At 36.3% G+C, this 16,774-nt stretch overlaps 1 protein-coding gene across 9 annotated transcripts in view; it reads right to left on the bottom strand.

Annotated features, from left to right (window-relative positions):
• Window positions 1-16,774, bottom strand: part of KHDRBS2 (KH RNA binding domain containing, signal transduction associated 2) — a 552,762-nt gene that overhangs the window by 284,931 nt on the left and 251,057 nt on the right. For all 9 annotated transcript variants that reach the window (XR_009221966.1, XR_009221967.1, XR_009221968.1 and 6 more), the window contains one exon: window positions 10,070-10,216. Coding sequence is in view for 6 of the 9 variants with exons in the window: in XM_058554086.1 (XP_058410069.1) it covers window positions 10,070-10,216 (147 nt within the window). In the remaining 3 variants the exon portion in view is untranslated. The remainder of the gene's footprint in view (window positions 1-10,069; window positions 10,217-16,774) is intronic.

Here is a 16,774-nt window from a genome sequence, read left to right as displayed (position 1 = left end):
AATTTTATTTATTCACTTTTGTAGGAACGTAAATACCCATTCTTCTTAATGTTAGAAGTAACAACAAAAATAATTACAGATACACCTGATTTCCCTTAAGCTAATTAAAATTTTGTATTTTTATACTCTGCATGTCAAGGTATACTCTCAAATACTAGATATTTTAATTAATTAAATTATAATAGCTTCCCCCCACCCTTTTTGTTATTTCATGTAAAAAACTAAGAGAAACTACAAACAAAATAGGGAAGGAAATCATTATTAAGAGAAATCTCTGCCTAACACCAGGATTTGAAGATAGACTAAAAAAATCACCCTGTAATATTAGCATTCTTACAACAGCAAATTATTATCCTTTGGTAATTAGTTATCATATTTATCTCCAAACAGAACTAGAAATCCAAACATCCAATAGTAAATACCAATGGAAATATGCAAGGGTGATATTTTCTATGTTTTATTCAAATCTAGTTTATGACACTTATTAATAGCTCTGTAATTAAATACAGATGTCTAACTGGATCAAATATTAGACACTCTCTTCTTTTATTATCTATTGTGAAAACAATAAGCTATTGTGAGAAAATCATGGGTTTTAAAGTCAGGCTTCGCTATGCCATGCTACTTATGCTCCTTCTTTAGCTACACAGTCTTGCTCAGCCTCATTCTCCTCATCTGTATAATAGGCGTTATACATCCTTCTCAGACTTGTCGTGAGGATAACAAGAGGTAATGTCTATACACCACCCACCAGCATATCTAGCCAGTCATAGATTCTAAACAGATGTCACTGTCCCTTCCCTAAAGAAAAATCTACAGGTAAAGGTAGACAAGAAGAGTAGAAAGATGCCATTAGCATTTAATTTTTCTATTGAAAAACATACTAAAGTGAATATTACTCTCAGAATTGGCCATTAATGGCAAATAGGGAGTCTTATTGACATATTTATCACTTACACGAATTCTCTGAATTCCCAAATAGGTTTATCACAATATTTCTACCATCAGGAAAAGGCCTTCATTAGTATTTGTGCATATTAATTTGACATCTGTATAAAACATATGGAAACAACTGTGTATCTAGTCTTTACAGAAGCAGATGTTTGTGGATTACTGTGCTTTTGCTCTTGTGGAATATTTAATTATTTTATTTTAAATATATAATTTCTGATTTATTACAAAACAAAATACTCATCTTAGAAGCATCACATGATATATAGAGCTCAAATTTAAAGCCTCTGGCACCTATAAGGGTACTTTGGATGCTTTCTTCCACATGCTAAATACAAAGAGAACTCAGTAACTGGGGAAGATCTTAGTAATTCTGGGAAGATGATGACCTAAATGCAGCTACTGTTTCTTTCTGTACCAAATGTAACATACCAGCATATTTTACATGAAACGGAGGCTGGGGTCCTCAGAAGCTTATGTGTGTGTCAGGTCTTGAGTTCTCAGAGAGGCCTGGCTAAGGAGCTGACTGGTATAGGTCTTTATCACCTGTGGGCTGAGTGAGTACATGAAACCCAGTGTTGGAAAACCCCAGAACGGTAATGGCAGAGTGGATACTGGGAAAGAGTTTGGCTTGCAAAGATCTATACTTCATTCAAATAGAAAGCTGCCATAGACCCACCTGAGTATCCCCACTCTCCCTGGGAAGCAAGAGGCTAAGAAGGACCAGAGGGGTGAGCCCTCAAGTGTGGGAAGATAAAAGGAGACTGGAGAACAGGAAGACATTTTTCAAGTTCTCACCAAGTCTTTGGTGGCCTGCCTAGTTCTACATTTTTGGTCCATGTTGGGAAGACTGTTTTACTTTCTAACACTTTGAAGGACTGGTGTCACTAAAGGTACCTAAAAAACAGAACTAAATCAAGATAGACACAAATAAAGATGAAAAAAAAAAAAAGAAAGGGCATCCAGCGAGAGCAAGAGCAGTCAGAACACCTGCCCAGTTAAGTAAAGCTGCTGGAGAGGATAGAAACAGACCTGAACAGAAAAACAGAAGAAATACCTAAAAATACAGTTATAGTACTTTCTAAAGAAATAAAACAAAAAAGTAAGCACAATAGCTACATGATTTCAATCTAAACTATTCAAGGGAACGGAAGCGAGCATCGTCACTGCTAAATCCTGCATCTGTGGCTTAGAAGATCTTGGAGAAGATATCTCTAGAAAGCAGGGACAAATGATAAGAAGATGGAAATTATTAGAAAAGGACAATTGGAGAAAAGATTCAGGAGCCTTGCCATAAGTAATAGGAGTTACAAAAGGAGAAAAAGTAAAAGTATAGAGAAAAGAAAATATACAAATAATAGGGAGAGAATTTCCCAGAAAGGAAGACCCAATGCTGCCAATTGAAAGAGCTCACTGATTTCCAGGCTGAGCTGATGAGAAAAAAGCCAAATCTGAGCATATCCTGGTAAAAATCTCGAACTCTAAGGACAAAGTAAAATAATCTAGTAAAATAATAAGCTATCAGAGAGAAAGAACAAGTTAGGTACACAAGACAAAGCTCCCTGAAACACCGCAAGCGGGAAGATGGAACAGCATCAAGAGACGACTGAGAGGAAGGACCGCATTGTGAGAACCTGCGCTCCTCCCGGAGATCACTCAGCTGAAAAGAGGGAAAGTTGTTTGAGGATCGGCAACAATTCCTCTAGTCAATCATCCATATATCCCAACAGAGGAAAATACCAGAAATAAGACTCCAACCAACCAAACTCACCAGATTATTACAGGACCAGGTTTACAGCTCATCTTTTCTCAATGTCCTATCACCACCTACCCCACCTGCCAAGACCATCCACAAAGCCCTGGGGGCCATGGAGGCTGAAGGGTGGAGAAAGTGGAAGGAGATGAATGAGTAGACCACACCTCCTTCCCCACTGCTACCCCCAAGCTGTAAATTTGGAGGGGAGTGGAGCTTTGAACTGGATTTGAAATTGAAATCATAAATTGGAAGTAACTGGGCTGAAAACCTGAATTGCCTAAATTCTTATAGGAGAATGAGTGGAAAGCTATGTGATTTGCTCAAGATGGTGGTAATGAATAAGAAAGGGAGAAAAACAATGGTTACAGAAAAAGAAAACCAATTCCTGTTTGTACCATAGTGAGTACAGACCTTCCAGTACACCATTTGTAGTTGTATTTTAAGGAATTGTTGTATATGCATTCCTATATACAGTACGTAGAGAGGTTGGGCAGAACAGAGAAGTGGACAAAAAACAAGGATTAGAGATGTGATAGAAGATACATTTCTTGGAAGAATGGGGATTCTTCCCAGTTCCCTGGATATCTAGTTTAAATACTGTCTAGAGGAATCGATACATTTTTCCACTGTAGCTTGATGAAAGGAGCTTCAGAGTAGCAAAATGACACCAGTTAATCAAGGAAGGGCAATTCAAAATAAGCTTCTGTATCTTATGTAGCTGCAAAATTAGCTCTTTCAAAATTGCTAGAACAGAAGTTGAAGACACATTTCAGGAATACAAAATTTTGCAAAATAGCTTTAAAAATGCTATTCTCTGTAAGTTTTTCTTGTTGCATTTATTATTTTTTTTAATTTCCGTATGAAATAGAATCTTTGAGTGTGGGTCATCAACACCTTCAAGAAGCTAATCAAACTAACTCTTTCTCACTCTTCTCTTTCGTGTCTTCTCCCCATTCCCCATCCCACCTCTCTCTTTTTCTCTCTCTCTGTCTCACTGAATAACTTACCCTTGCCTGTACGGGGGTGGTCTTTGTAAGCAATTGATTTTTGTTGACTCTAGAAATAACACTTTCTCTTTGATCAGTGTTGCCTGCTCTCTCATTGCTATGGACCATACTGTCCTACTTATCCAAACTGGTCTCCCATTTCCAATTATCTCTCAAATATTTCTCCATAATACTTATCTTTTAAATCTTGAAAATAGTTTTCTGGTTCTTAAATTCTACAAGGGGAGTGGCTAATGTAACACAAATTCTTAGAATTGTGCCTGGCATATATTTGAAGCCCAGAAATATTTGTTGAATCAAATTGAAATAAAACTTTCCCCTTGCATTAATTAGTACCATTTATTTTACTTATTGAAATTATTTACTTGGTTAAAAAAGTATATGCTTTATTTAACAGATTCTGATTTTTGAGCTACATTTCTGTCTTGATTCCTTTATACCAAATTCTTCAATAATCATGACTCTTTTTGAGTTGCTTCCATCTATAAGAGAATTTGCAGGCCAGTGTTGGCATATATTTATTATGTACAAGTGTAAGATTAGCATTCACTAAATGTTTCCAATGTAAAATAAAATTTCCATTAAATCCTTTAAAAAGTCTTTCCTTTTACTAGAATCCGATCCTTAGGGACAATGGATCTTTGACAACACTGATACCCTTTCAGGAACGCTGCCAAGCCTTCATGTTAAGGACCACATATGGAATTGCAAAAGCAGTTCTTTTGATTATAATGTCAGTTAATGGGGAAGAAGTAACTCATCAAGATGAAATCGAAGTGCTGATAGAAATGGGAGAATGATGCTGGGCATCTAAAAAGCAGTAAAAGCTCGTGAAAAGAGTAGCCTTGCAGAATTCAGAACTCTGGCATCAAATAAGACCAGACATAATTTGTGATAAATTTTCTTAAAATAGAAAGCAGAGGACCACATCCTGACCCTAGACTCATAAAGTGGACATTTGATTATCTATACTGGTGAGGAGTAAGAAGATACTTGTGTTGGGGTTTGTAGAAAAATTACACTCAAACAGTTATCCACTGCCTTTTTTTCTCTGTCTTCCAGGTTATGTCAATCAATTAGCAATGCTAAAGCAGCCTTGGGTTTCAATAATAATAATATATTATTATAACTAATTATATAATATGTACAATAATTAGCATTCTATTCTAAGAACTAGTAATAATTTTAGTTCTGGTCTAAGTTATAGGCGTCTATTATCTATTACAACTTACCAGATAGGAAGAAATCCTCAATATTAGAAGATTAAAAGATTCTCCAAAAGCAATCAGCATATGACCATGGTGTGACAGCAATACAGGAAACATTTCTTAGCAAGTAATAATTACATAAATACATGTGGTTTTGTGCTTAGTGCTATTAGCTACCACACTATTAGAATAAGGTTAATTATAGAAAAGAAAAGGGAATTAATTGATTTTGAGATAGCAATCCGAGGAAACTCTTGACAACATTTTAACAACAATCACAATAACGAAGGAATGATATCTAGGTTATGGATTCTGTTTCCCTCTCTGCATTGAATTTTATTTTTTAATTCTGTAACTCATCATTCTCTTGCCCGTAGGATGCTGTTGCTATAAATGCTGAACTCCTGCCACCAGCCAGTCAAAATGTAGCTGCCACTCCCCACTGGCCGGTCTTGCCATTTATCAATGTTGCTTTGCTGGCTGATAGGGCTTTTGTTTTAACACATTGTTTCCCTTACACTCTCACCTGCATAAAAGACTCTGACCAAATCTTCACTTTTTATCAAATTATAGTATGGATTTCAGGGACACATTTTTATGTTTATCATCTTCTAAAACTTTATAAACAAATTTTCAGTGCATGAAAGTCTAGATCTTCTTCCATTTCTTAGACTGAAAATACCCGGCTTTCTTCTCTATTTTCTTTATATCTACTTACTTTCCTGTATGACTGTGATTAGCAGATGGTGTCATTTTCCCAATTTGGAGCTAAGATTACAGTCTTTGAAGAATGGAAGGCAAGAATGTCCTCCATTTGTTTTTACCATAAAGAGGAAAAGAGTTTTACTTTTCTTCCATAGTCAGACTTTTGGTAGGTTTCCTATACAGGTTTCCAACATCTCAAACTTGAAATGATATAATGCCGTAATTGCCCTAGTTCAAGAATCACGGCTTTCACCAAGACATACGTCAAGTCTAGTTGAGGAAAGAAATAAAAACCTGGAATGATGCATTATTTTCTGTGTTGGATTGATTTAAAGTCCTATATATGAGACTGGTGAGAATAACACACGATATACACACAGCCCCCCCCCGCCCCCCGCCACATATATATGCTTTTTCTTTAAATGATACAAATCTTTATTGATAATCATTAGAGACGTCAGCCAGGCATGACAATACTTTTCAAATCCTCTCAACTCTGATAATACGACAGTGCTGTGTAGCACACTGTGCTGGGAAAGATTCTGAGGTCACAACAGGGCTCAGTAGAAAGGAATATGGTGCTGTCTTAATTCTGTCAATAACTAACTCTTGAGGGGGTAACGAAGTAATCTATTAGTTATCTGTGACCTAAATCTAATTTCCTGTTTGTGTAGAAACCTCTCCTTTCATCTTTTTTATGAAAGGATGTAGACACACATTCAATGAGCAGCATTTTGCTGAACTCTTCATAAGTTCTAATTATGAGACAATGTATTATGTCTCAATCAGGAGTTAATTATTAAGCACTAGTAAAACTTACTAATTCAACTTAATTGAAGGCGAGAGTCAGCCAGTTGAGGAAAATGAAAAACATTGTCATTATTTTAAGGTAATCAGCTAACTAGGGTTAGAAAAAGGGAAGTTGTATTCAGGGATACCAGGAGGTTCCATTCACAAACTATGATGTAAATGCCAACCCCTAGCCACGTGCAAGGAATAACCTGCACTACCATACATGGCAGTCCTGATGCCTGAACTATAAAGAAAGAAGTATTATAAAATATAATATCAATCATATCTGTTTATCCTTTTATAGCTTATAAAGGGAAGAGAAGTACATTAACATTATTGAAACATATATTAGTTTAGGATTTTATATCCGTTTGTCATTATTTGTCAAATAATTTATTTAACACTCCTAATCTGTATTGGTAAGACAAATTAGCAAATACAAGGAAAATAATATATCACCTGCTCAAAGCATTAGAGATCTAAAATTAGCAAGGTTCAATTTATTGATGTTTTATTCACCTGCCACTGTACTTGTTTTGATAAAACTGCAGTGACTGAATGGAGACCAGTGGGCTGAAAATTTTCCCCAGGGTAATAATAATTCTTTTGTCTTTAAAAATTCACCTAAAGTACTGAAACTGTGTTGTTTTCCAAAGTCTTACAGCATTCAGACATTTCACGAGGAGTTGTATGTTCTAAAGTTGGCAGTCTTAGATGATTACAGCCCCTGGACGTAGGACAAGGTGGGTAAATACTGGATAAATATAGGAAGGAGATGAGGGTAAAAGCTCTAACCAGGGAAAGACACTCCATTCTGTAGAGGAATCAGATGTCAGTGGAACCCCAGAGGCCTATTGTGCATCAGCTTTCTATATGTTGTTCTAACGTGTCTCTTGCTGGCTGTAATTCCTCACCTATGTTGTTTGTAAATGTTAATGTCCCAATACGTTAGCATTTCTCTGGACTTTAATATCTAATGTGAAAAGAAACCTGGATGACCAAGCGATTTCACATAATAAAAAAAGAACTGGAGTTCATTTTTGACCTTGTGGTTCTCATGATGGATGACGCAGACAGATGCCATCCTTTGGTTGGTGCTGAGGCTAGCAAAGCAAATGGGAAAAATTTATCAAGTAGAAGGAGTTTCATTCATTGTAAAATTTGCCAATACAACATTGAGAGATATAAATTTAATTTAAAATGGTGGAATAAAGCAGTGAAACTAGACAATTAGTTCTGCCCTCGCTACAGTTATATTTTAGCAGGGAAACCAACAATTAACAAATAAGTAAAAAAATACATAGTATATCTGAAGGTGATAAGAGCTATGAGGAAAATAAACAAGTGAAGAGGGCTAAGGCATGATGGGATGATGAACTGCAATGTTAGATAGGACAGCCAGTGATATTGTGACCAAAACATAATAGGACTGTACAAACGTGGAGAGGCTACTTTAGACTGTGTGGTCAGGGAAGAATTTGCTGCAATGAGAACATCTGAGCCAAGACCTGAATGATAAGGAGATAGCCCTTTATTTTGGAGGAGAATCTTCAGAGACCCTTAGCAAGGAGTGAGCCTGGAGCGTTGGACAAACAGAAGCCCGCATGTCTGGAGCACAATGAGTGAGTAGCTGGACAGACAGAGATAAAATCCCAGAGACAGGCAGGAACAGGCTACACTGCCTGAGGTAAGATTTTTGGTCTTCATCTGGATTTGTATATATGTATAGCATCTTGATTGTGGGGTATTCTTCCCCAAACCTGACTCAGAGAGCTATTTTATCCCTTGGTATCACTCCTGGTGCCTACTAGCCAGCCATTCCATCAGCCAGACTGTCAAACAAATACTTCTTGTGCCAGGCACGATGCTAAATGATGGGAACACAAGAGAGACACTGCTAGTCCTGCCCTTATAGAAGATATATTTCAGTGGAGAAGATGTAAGTGAAATGATTACAAGCATCATGAGGTCTAAGAAGTTAAGTGAGACGTATGACTTGCATTTATAGAAAAAGAGGGTTAACCTAACATACAGCCTAGGTCCAACATACATGTAGCAACGAAATAGTATTTCATCTTACATATTTCACCTCAGAAAGTCATTCTAAGATTCTTTCTGTCTATTATGACAATAAAATAGATTAAAAACATCCACTTATACAGTGCTTTATAATTTTCTGTGTCCTTTCATATGCATTACCTCATTTAATATTCACAATAACTGATAGAAGTCAATTATAATTATCTTCTTTTTAAAGATGAATAAGGTGACGCTCTGAGAATCTAAGTGACTTGTCTACAGTCATGAGACGAGCTAGTAACGCAGGCAGCCGTAGCCTTTTTCTATGCTGCCTATATCACCAGAGCTCTGGTCTGAGCTAAATGTAGTGAAACTGTTTACCCAACAGCACCAGGCACTTAGTTCAGAGGCAAAAGGAAGAGAGAATATAGCATCCTCATTCTTAAGAAATACGGGATCTATTTAGGGGGGTGTTCAGATAAGCACCAGATAATAAATTGTGCAGAAATTTTGTGTGCATATGAAGTGAGGGAATAACCAGAGTGGAATGGGATTATTCTATAAATCTGTCTTGATAGAAATTTTTAAACTAGTCATATAAATAGATTATGTGGCTAGATTTTGATGCTTTTACCTTCTAAAATTCTCTGGTTTTTTTTTCCCTTTGCCATTCTCAAAATCACTGCCAATCAGTGAATCTTATCCACCATTTCCTCTGAGCTTATTGCTTAGTTCAGAAATATACTGTGTTCCTTCACTGCACAGACTAATCTTAGCTACTCTCTTTCTCCCTGCTGAAGACTTCTGCTCAGGTGCTCCAGAAAACTTTACTCAGCATTCTCTTCTAATTATCTTATTCCCAGCTCTAAGCCTGATGCCAAGATTTCTATTTGAATGACCTCTTCCTAGAATGCTAAATGCAACCTTTAGGAAAGCTTCATTCATTTAACTTTCCTCTATTTCTTAAAAAAATCAGTAGAGAATTCTACTCAATATGCAACCCCGAATTTGCTGCCTTACTAAATGAACATTCTCTGTTGCTCTCATAGCGGGCAAGGAGTTTATTTTTCCAATTTTTGCTTGATATCAACAGATGTTTGGCTCTATTAATATTGATTATTTTACATTATGTTTTATAATGAGCCAGCACCTGGCCTACTATTACATAAAAATACATTTGATATTTTCAAATAATATCACCATCTTATTACAAATATTACATATCTAATCTCTTTCCTCTCCCACTATACCTGCAAATGCCGTCTCTATTAATTAAAAATTGCTAAAAATACATGTCAATTACCAAGTGATTAAGACACAAGAGAAGAGTATTCTCTTCAAGTATGTATTTTTGTTTATGTGTAAACTGTCTTATTCTTCATGGCTCTGAACTGGTGCATGGCATGTCACATACTGAAGACAAGCACTGCTGTCAAACCATCAGTATGTGGCAACATGCCAGGTCCTGCGCTAAGTGTTTTTTGTATCCTATTTTATTTTACCTTCATATCAACTCTACAGATTAGTTGGCAATATGAGTTTCCTTCTAAAAAGTGAGTGAAGATGAAAAGCACATTTTTTTTAAAAGAAACTGATGAGAAACATCTTTGTAAAAAATGAAAAACACTTACAGGAACCAGAAATTTTTTAATCTCTTCCAATGCATGACTCATACGTGAATAAGCTTCCCCAGGTGGCGCAAACACTTCAATTAATACGTGAAGTTCATCACTCAAGTGGGCATATTTGGCTTCCCCACTCTTCCTTAGTTCTTCTTCCTGTGAAAGAGGTTATTTTTAGAACCACAAATCCACTCATTTGCATTGATTTAACATTTACTGAGAATATGACAGAAGGCCATAATCTAAGCAGATTTTCCATAAGTAGAAAACCTCTGAGAAATAAAAATCTGGTACAAGCCATTTAAAGATTTTAAAATCATTTTTGAGTGTTTGAATGATTTTTTTTTAAACCTGGCATAATTATCATCTATAACAGATTTTAATCAGCTAAATGAAAATGCTAAACCCCTGGAAAGAAGTTACAGAAATGCCAGTAACTCTTTAGTCTACACCACTACATTTTGGAATTGCAGATAATAAACCAAAGATTATCATTGTTCTTTAAGAAAACCAGGACTTTCCAGCTACTTTCTGAGAAGTGGTGGAAAGGTTACTTGTTTGCCATGAAAGGTTTGAGCTAAGTAGGCAAAACCAAGGCTTATCTCCCAGCCTATGTTCCCACTGGCTCAGATTATCACAGAGCTTCCTACCCGAATCTTCTCTATCGATAATTTGCTGCCTCGTTTTGGTCAAGAGGAGTATAGTTAAGGGATGGTGGTTAACTATTATATTGGTCTTGATTCTGTATGAGCTACTTTTCTTCTGCTTAACCAAGAACACATTTCTGTTGGATCAAATGTTCCATTGTGCTGTGCCCAAGTGATTATTGAAGCCTGATTAAGTGAGTACAGGTACAGAGCAAGACAGCATATGATACATATACTTTCCTAATGTGTGCTAGGTATTTTACACATATCTCTAAACTCACAGTAACCTTGCACATCATTCACATATTTCAGATTAGGAAATGGAAGATAAAAAACTTGAAGTAGCTTCAGCACAATGGGATTCTAACCCAGCTCATTTAGCAACTGAATTGGCATTTTTTTAGGATTTCAAGGAAGCAAAATTTGGTTAAAAACTTAACATAAATAATATTAATTATGCTTTACCTTTTATACTTTTGTTGACTTTCTTCCCCAATAAACTAGCAGTTGTTTCACTAAATATCAAAGGATAAAAATAAAAAAGTAATTTTTGGTTTTATGTGGGGGTTAAGTTGGAAAGCGACATGAATAGACCTAAACCTGATAAATGAAAGCAAATTTGCTATTGATTTCATATGAGTTACCTGTATGACCCACCCTAATGTGCGTGTTTATCTGCTTAGAAATGCCCATCATTTCAACACACGAAGGATCCGTGAAAGAGATGGGAAGCTATGCCTGCTTCCAGTACACCCCACACCTACTCAAATCTCTCCAATAGAGACACCTTTCAGCTTGGGAATCCACTTTCCACTTCCCTAAGCATACTTTCTGTCTCTAACTAGGAGTTTTTACTTAAGAGGTTTTTCTTAGGGTCCGATTCTCAGTTTGGGAGCAGAAGCAGCGTTTGACTAAACAAACACGCACCCATGGGGTGTAGCAATCATTTCTTTCCTCTTTGGGTTTTGCTGGGACGCATGCTGCTTGTGAACTCAGGAGTCAGCTTCATTTGCACGTAAGCGCTGGGGTAGTTAAATTAGAGGTTTCCTGAAACTGCTCCCTTCTCAATACTTCCTAAGCTGATTTGTAGCTGGTTATTAAAGGCCACTTGCTAGCCAAATTTTATAAAGTCTGTGTACTATGCGGTGTGGCCTTCAAATAAGAATTGTAACACTGACTTTAAAGGTTCTCAAATAAAATGAGCCTGGTTGTATATCTCTGCAGTTGAGCCAATAGGTTGATGTTCATGAATGAATGCAGCTTGCTGTTTAAAAACACATTTGCTTCTTCCCACGCCCACCCTCATCATCCTTTATACAAGCAGATGGGGAAACTGAGGTCCTTAGATATTAAGCAACTTCCTAGAGGACAAGAGTGACTCAGGATTCGAGCCAGGACTCAGTAAAGTAGGTGATAGCACTAACAAGACTGCAAAGAAGAAAAGTTAACACAGCACAACCTATCATGAGCTAGTACCAGTTATTTTCAAAACTAGACTTTCTATCTTCAAAGGTGTATTATACTTGAACTCACTCACTGCGGTGACTTTTGACAAAGCAAAATTTCCCAAGCTTTAGTTTCTTCATCTGTGAAATTAAGACAATAGGACTTATCTCACAGGATTTTTGTGAGTTTTGAGGAAATTGAAGAGCATTATGTATACTAAAAAATGCAATACAAATTTATATAATAATAATAAATATTATTTCCTATATTCTCAAGTAGTATTTTAAAATCATTTTTGTTTCAACAGAGGCCAAAATAGATGTGGCTCAAACAAGGAGAAGAGTTATTTCTCTCTCCAGTGAAAGTGTAAGCCGTAGGCGGCTAGAGGAGGAGGTGGTTCTTCGCTGCACTGCAAGGACTCTGGTTCCTCCTCTCTTAACTCAAGTGGCCCCTAGGATGTCGTCCTCATGTGTGTTATGAAGGATGCTGTCCACCATCACTTCCAAATTCCACCCCATGGAAAAGGAAGAAGATGGGGACAGCAAAAAGCTTCTTTTCGAGGACATACACCAGAGGTTTTATACATCATTTCTGCTCACATCTCTTTGGCAAGAGTATAGTCACATGCTGGCCTTGGATGCAACGGAGGCTGTGAATGTGGTCTCAGATTGAGCAGCCGGGAGACTATCTAAAATGTGAGGGCTTCATTTATGGTAGGAAAGTGAGAATGGATACTGGGTGACAATGAGCTGTTTTTGCCATTCAGTCTTCATTCAGGGCTAGTTAAAATGACACTTGATTATTAAGTCTAATTTTGATGACTAGCTAGCCAGTGTCTGCCAGAATATCCAAATTTTATTTCCAAAAACAATACTATACTCCCCCAGTTGGATTTATAACATAAAGCTCCAAGTTTCATCTGAATACAGGCAGCCATCACAGTCATCCTGAACAGCTCAAGTCCCTGGACACCAGTAAGTGTATTTATAGTAAATTAATACAATCGCTTGAGTTATTTCTCAAACAAAAGTTCCAAATACATCTGGGGAAAATGTTTGTCTTTGCAATGAATGCATTATCTAATAAAGTCATTATGAATGGGGCAGTAGTGTTTTCACGTTTCTGCCCAATTATCTTTTGCATGTTTTATAACAAAGATCATAGTACCCTGGGAGGTTACACTAGATAGAACAGAGGACACAATAGCGAGAAGAGTAAAGAAAAAGAATACAAAAATTAGAAATGCTAGAAAAATCTTGGGTGTAAATTGAAATGAATAGTTGCAAAGTTCATACTACAGAAGATTGGCTCTCTAGCAAATAAAGGTGCAGAAAAAGGCAGAAAAATTAAATCAAAAGACCGTAAGATGCACACATTAGGTGAATCTGCTTCACATGATTCAAAATTCTGTTTAAAGGACTGCACACTCGGTTGATATTATTTAATCTTCCATGAAAAAGGTACATTTATTCCATTGAGGATATTTACTTTAACCACTGACCTTCAGAAAATGATTTGTATGTTTAGCTTTACAAAGGAATCAAAAGCTAATTATTTTATGCAAAATTATTATTTGCTAAACCTAAGAGAGTCCAGGCAAAATCATTAGGGAATATCAAATCTAGTTTTAAATATCCCCAAACACTCGACCCCTGTTACACCCTAAGGTAAAATATAAGTAAAACATCTCAGTTTTTATCAGTTATAGAGAAGAGCATGGCACTAAATAGAGTCTAATTTGAATTGTTTTCATGTATTTAACTGTTGAAAGGATTTTAAGAAAACTTTCTCTTAGGAATTAGCAATTTGTATTTTATCTTCTACAAAAGAATGTTTCTGATTTGGAAATAATTTGACAATTAGGAAATTTTCCTCTTAATTCAAAATAGCATGTTCCTTGAAGAAAACCTGAAAAAAACCCTAAAAAGTACAAATATTTTTTTTAAATCAACAACCACACAGTTCAAGATACATTGTTAGCATTTTCAGTGTATTTTCTTCAAGTCTCTTTTTACAATAATAATGCTGATGGAATAGAAGTCATAATTTTGGTATTTCCTCTTAGGTCACAGGTAAGCAAAGCACTTCCCATGGATTATCTAATAATTTTATCCACACAACTATACCTTCTGCTAGATAATGTTATTTCTCTCCTTTTACTGATGAGAGGACTGTGGCACAGAGAGAGAAACTTGTCAAGAGTTACACAAAGACTATATAAATCAGACAATAAAGACTATATAAATCATGGAGTTGGATTCAGGTAAGCTCATACTGAAGGTCAAGTTCCTAATCACGATAGGTGTGTTGCTGGTACAGGTACTTAGGTGTAAGTAAACTTTTTGTACATGCAGATTTCCCCATGGATTTCTCCAGCTTCTGGAAGACCTTGGTCAGAGGTCTCCCAGCAATTTCCTGGTGTCTAGTGCCACGTAGCCCTGTGCTCTCCAGGGTATCCTACAGCAGATTATAGGTCCTTATACACAAGCACAACTGCCACTAATTTTCTTTCTCCTCCCCCCAAAAGGTTCTGATTCCTTAGTAGCCATGTGTCCATCAGTGCTGGTAGTTTCAAGGTTCTCACTCATCTCCTACTTTATGAAGGGCTCAACTAAAAACGCTAGTGATCTCATGTCACACTGTTTATCCCTAACTCTCTGTTTGCCACCATCACTTCCAAACAAGGCATTCATCCAAAGTTTTTCAGGTTGAGCTCAGATTAGTTGGCACAATTTCTCATGGATATTCATGCTGTATTCCTAAAACAAACGTGTTTCACGAAGGGTCATTCTCTATTTCCCTGCACAGTTTGTCCAATAGCAGGGGCAGGAGGGTTAGGAGCCTCTGCACCCTGATTCTGTTCTGTGGTAGGACTCAAGTCAGCTCACAGCTGGGCACTTCATCTTAGTTCAGATGATTCAAGACGAATTCCCTAAAAAAGGACACAGGATCAGACAGCCCCTTGTGCTCTGGTCCTGAGAACAGCCATTTGGTCCCTGGACTTGCCAAATGCCAATTTTAATATAAAATTCAAAATTTCTTTAAATACCCTAAAAGATCCACTCTCAAAGTCATTTATGGGTGACATAGACTTCATTTAAAATATCAAGGGGGCACAAAGCAAAGAGGTCACATTGATAATCTCATTACAGACAACTCAAAAAATTCTCATTCCCTTGTCCCAAGCCCTCCCCCACTTCATTACACAGTTTTAATTTTTTCTCTTCTGTCTATAATTTTTGCATTATTCTCTCCTCCCACCTGGAATTTCCCAGGAACTTTCAAGTTATTTTCACTTCTATTAAACAGATTAATTTAGTTATTGAGTGTTAATTCCCAAGCTTACATGTCTAGCTTATTATGGACGGAGCTCAATGAAATAAAGGGGACACCAGTTAACTGAAACTACTATCCTTAGAAGTCACAGTGATGGTCACCATTTGCTACTGGGGATGACCCTTTGGAATCAGCCACACACCCACATCCACACACACACAAATACAGTGCTTTCTAAAGTGGGATTCTAGTGAAAGCAAATGTTCCCATTTTTATAAAATTAGAAGAGTAGTCACCTGCTTTGGGGAATTTTTTTATAACACATTATAAATCATTCATAATGTGAAGTAGATTGTGTATTCTTCTTATGTGCTACTCCAGATTTTGCTATTTTGTCCTTCAGAGTCTCCTGAAAGGCATCCCATCACCAGCATTACCAGCAGAGAGAACACCTGAGTAACTGAAGTCATGTCCTGCTCATCATTTTCTAAACACCCACGTGTTCATCTAGATGTACACATAACATGTGATATCATATACATGTCATGTTGTTTTTTCTTAAATATCTAACTACAGGAGAAGTAGTCTTTACTCTCATCCACTTAACTGACTCACCAGATTCACCAAATACTTATTCCCCCATGAAATATTTCTGCTAATGTCTAAGATAACCTAACTCTTGGAGCTCCCACAGCCTATATTTTATAAACCAGGAGTCAGTGGTGTTTGTTCCCAAACTTGCTTATACCTGTTGTATTTGTTGTTGTTATTTTTATAATTTCTTTTTCAACTATTTTTCATTATCAAAAAACTTACAGACAAAAACATGTAGGTTATGAGAGATTTTACTGGACCATAAATTGCTTCTGTAGTAACGTTAACTCCATTATGTTTTTTTTCACAATATTTTGTTCCTAGATCAATTACACCATCATCATTCTATTTCATGATTTATCTTTACACATAAGTTTCATCATTTTCTCTTCCCCCAAATTATTCTGCATATACAAGTATATCTTATAGGACATGTGGAAGATATTCAATAAGTTCTTGTTGAATAAATTACTTAAGAGTGAAAATCATGCTGCATTTTTCTTCTATCATCAAACCATATCTTAACGCTACTGTCATGCTAAGGTTTTCTTTAAATGCTCAACCATTCATTGTCCTGAGACCTTGGAATGCAATGAACTATATTTACTAATAAGATTTTCTTTTTAGCTTAGGAAAAATGTCTCCAAATTAGTATTACATTCAGTATGTCTCCTATTAAATGAATAATAATGTATAGATCATATATATACATATTCAGTGATAATTTATTTTGTAATCAAATAATTATGCA

This window comes from Diceros bicornis, chromosome 14 (genome assembly GCF_020826845.1).
Source record: "Diceros bicornis minor isolate mBicDic1 chromosome 14, mDicBic1.mat.cur, whole genome shotgun sequence".
NCBI lineage: Eukaryota > Metazoa > Chordata > Mammalia > Perissodactyla > Rhinocerotidae > Diceros > Diceros bicornis.
The sequence above is the reverse complement of the archived record's forward strand: the minus strand, read 5'-3'. Positions and strand labels throughout refer to the sequence as shown.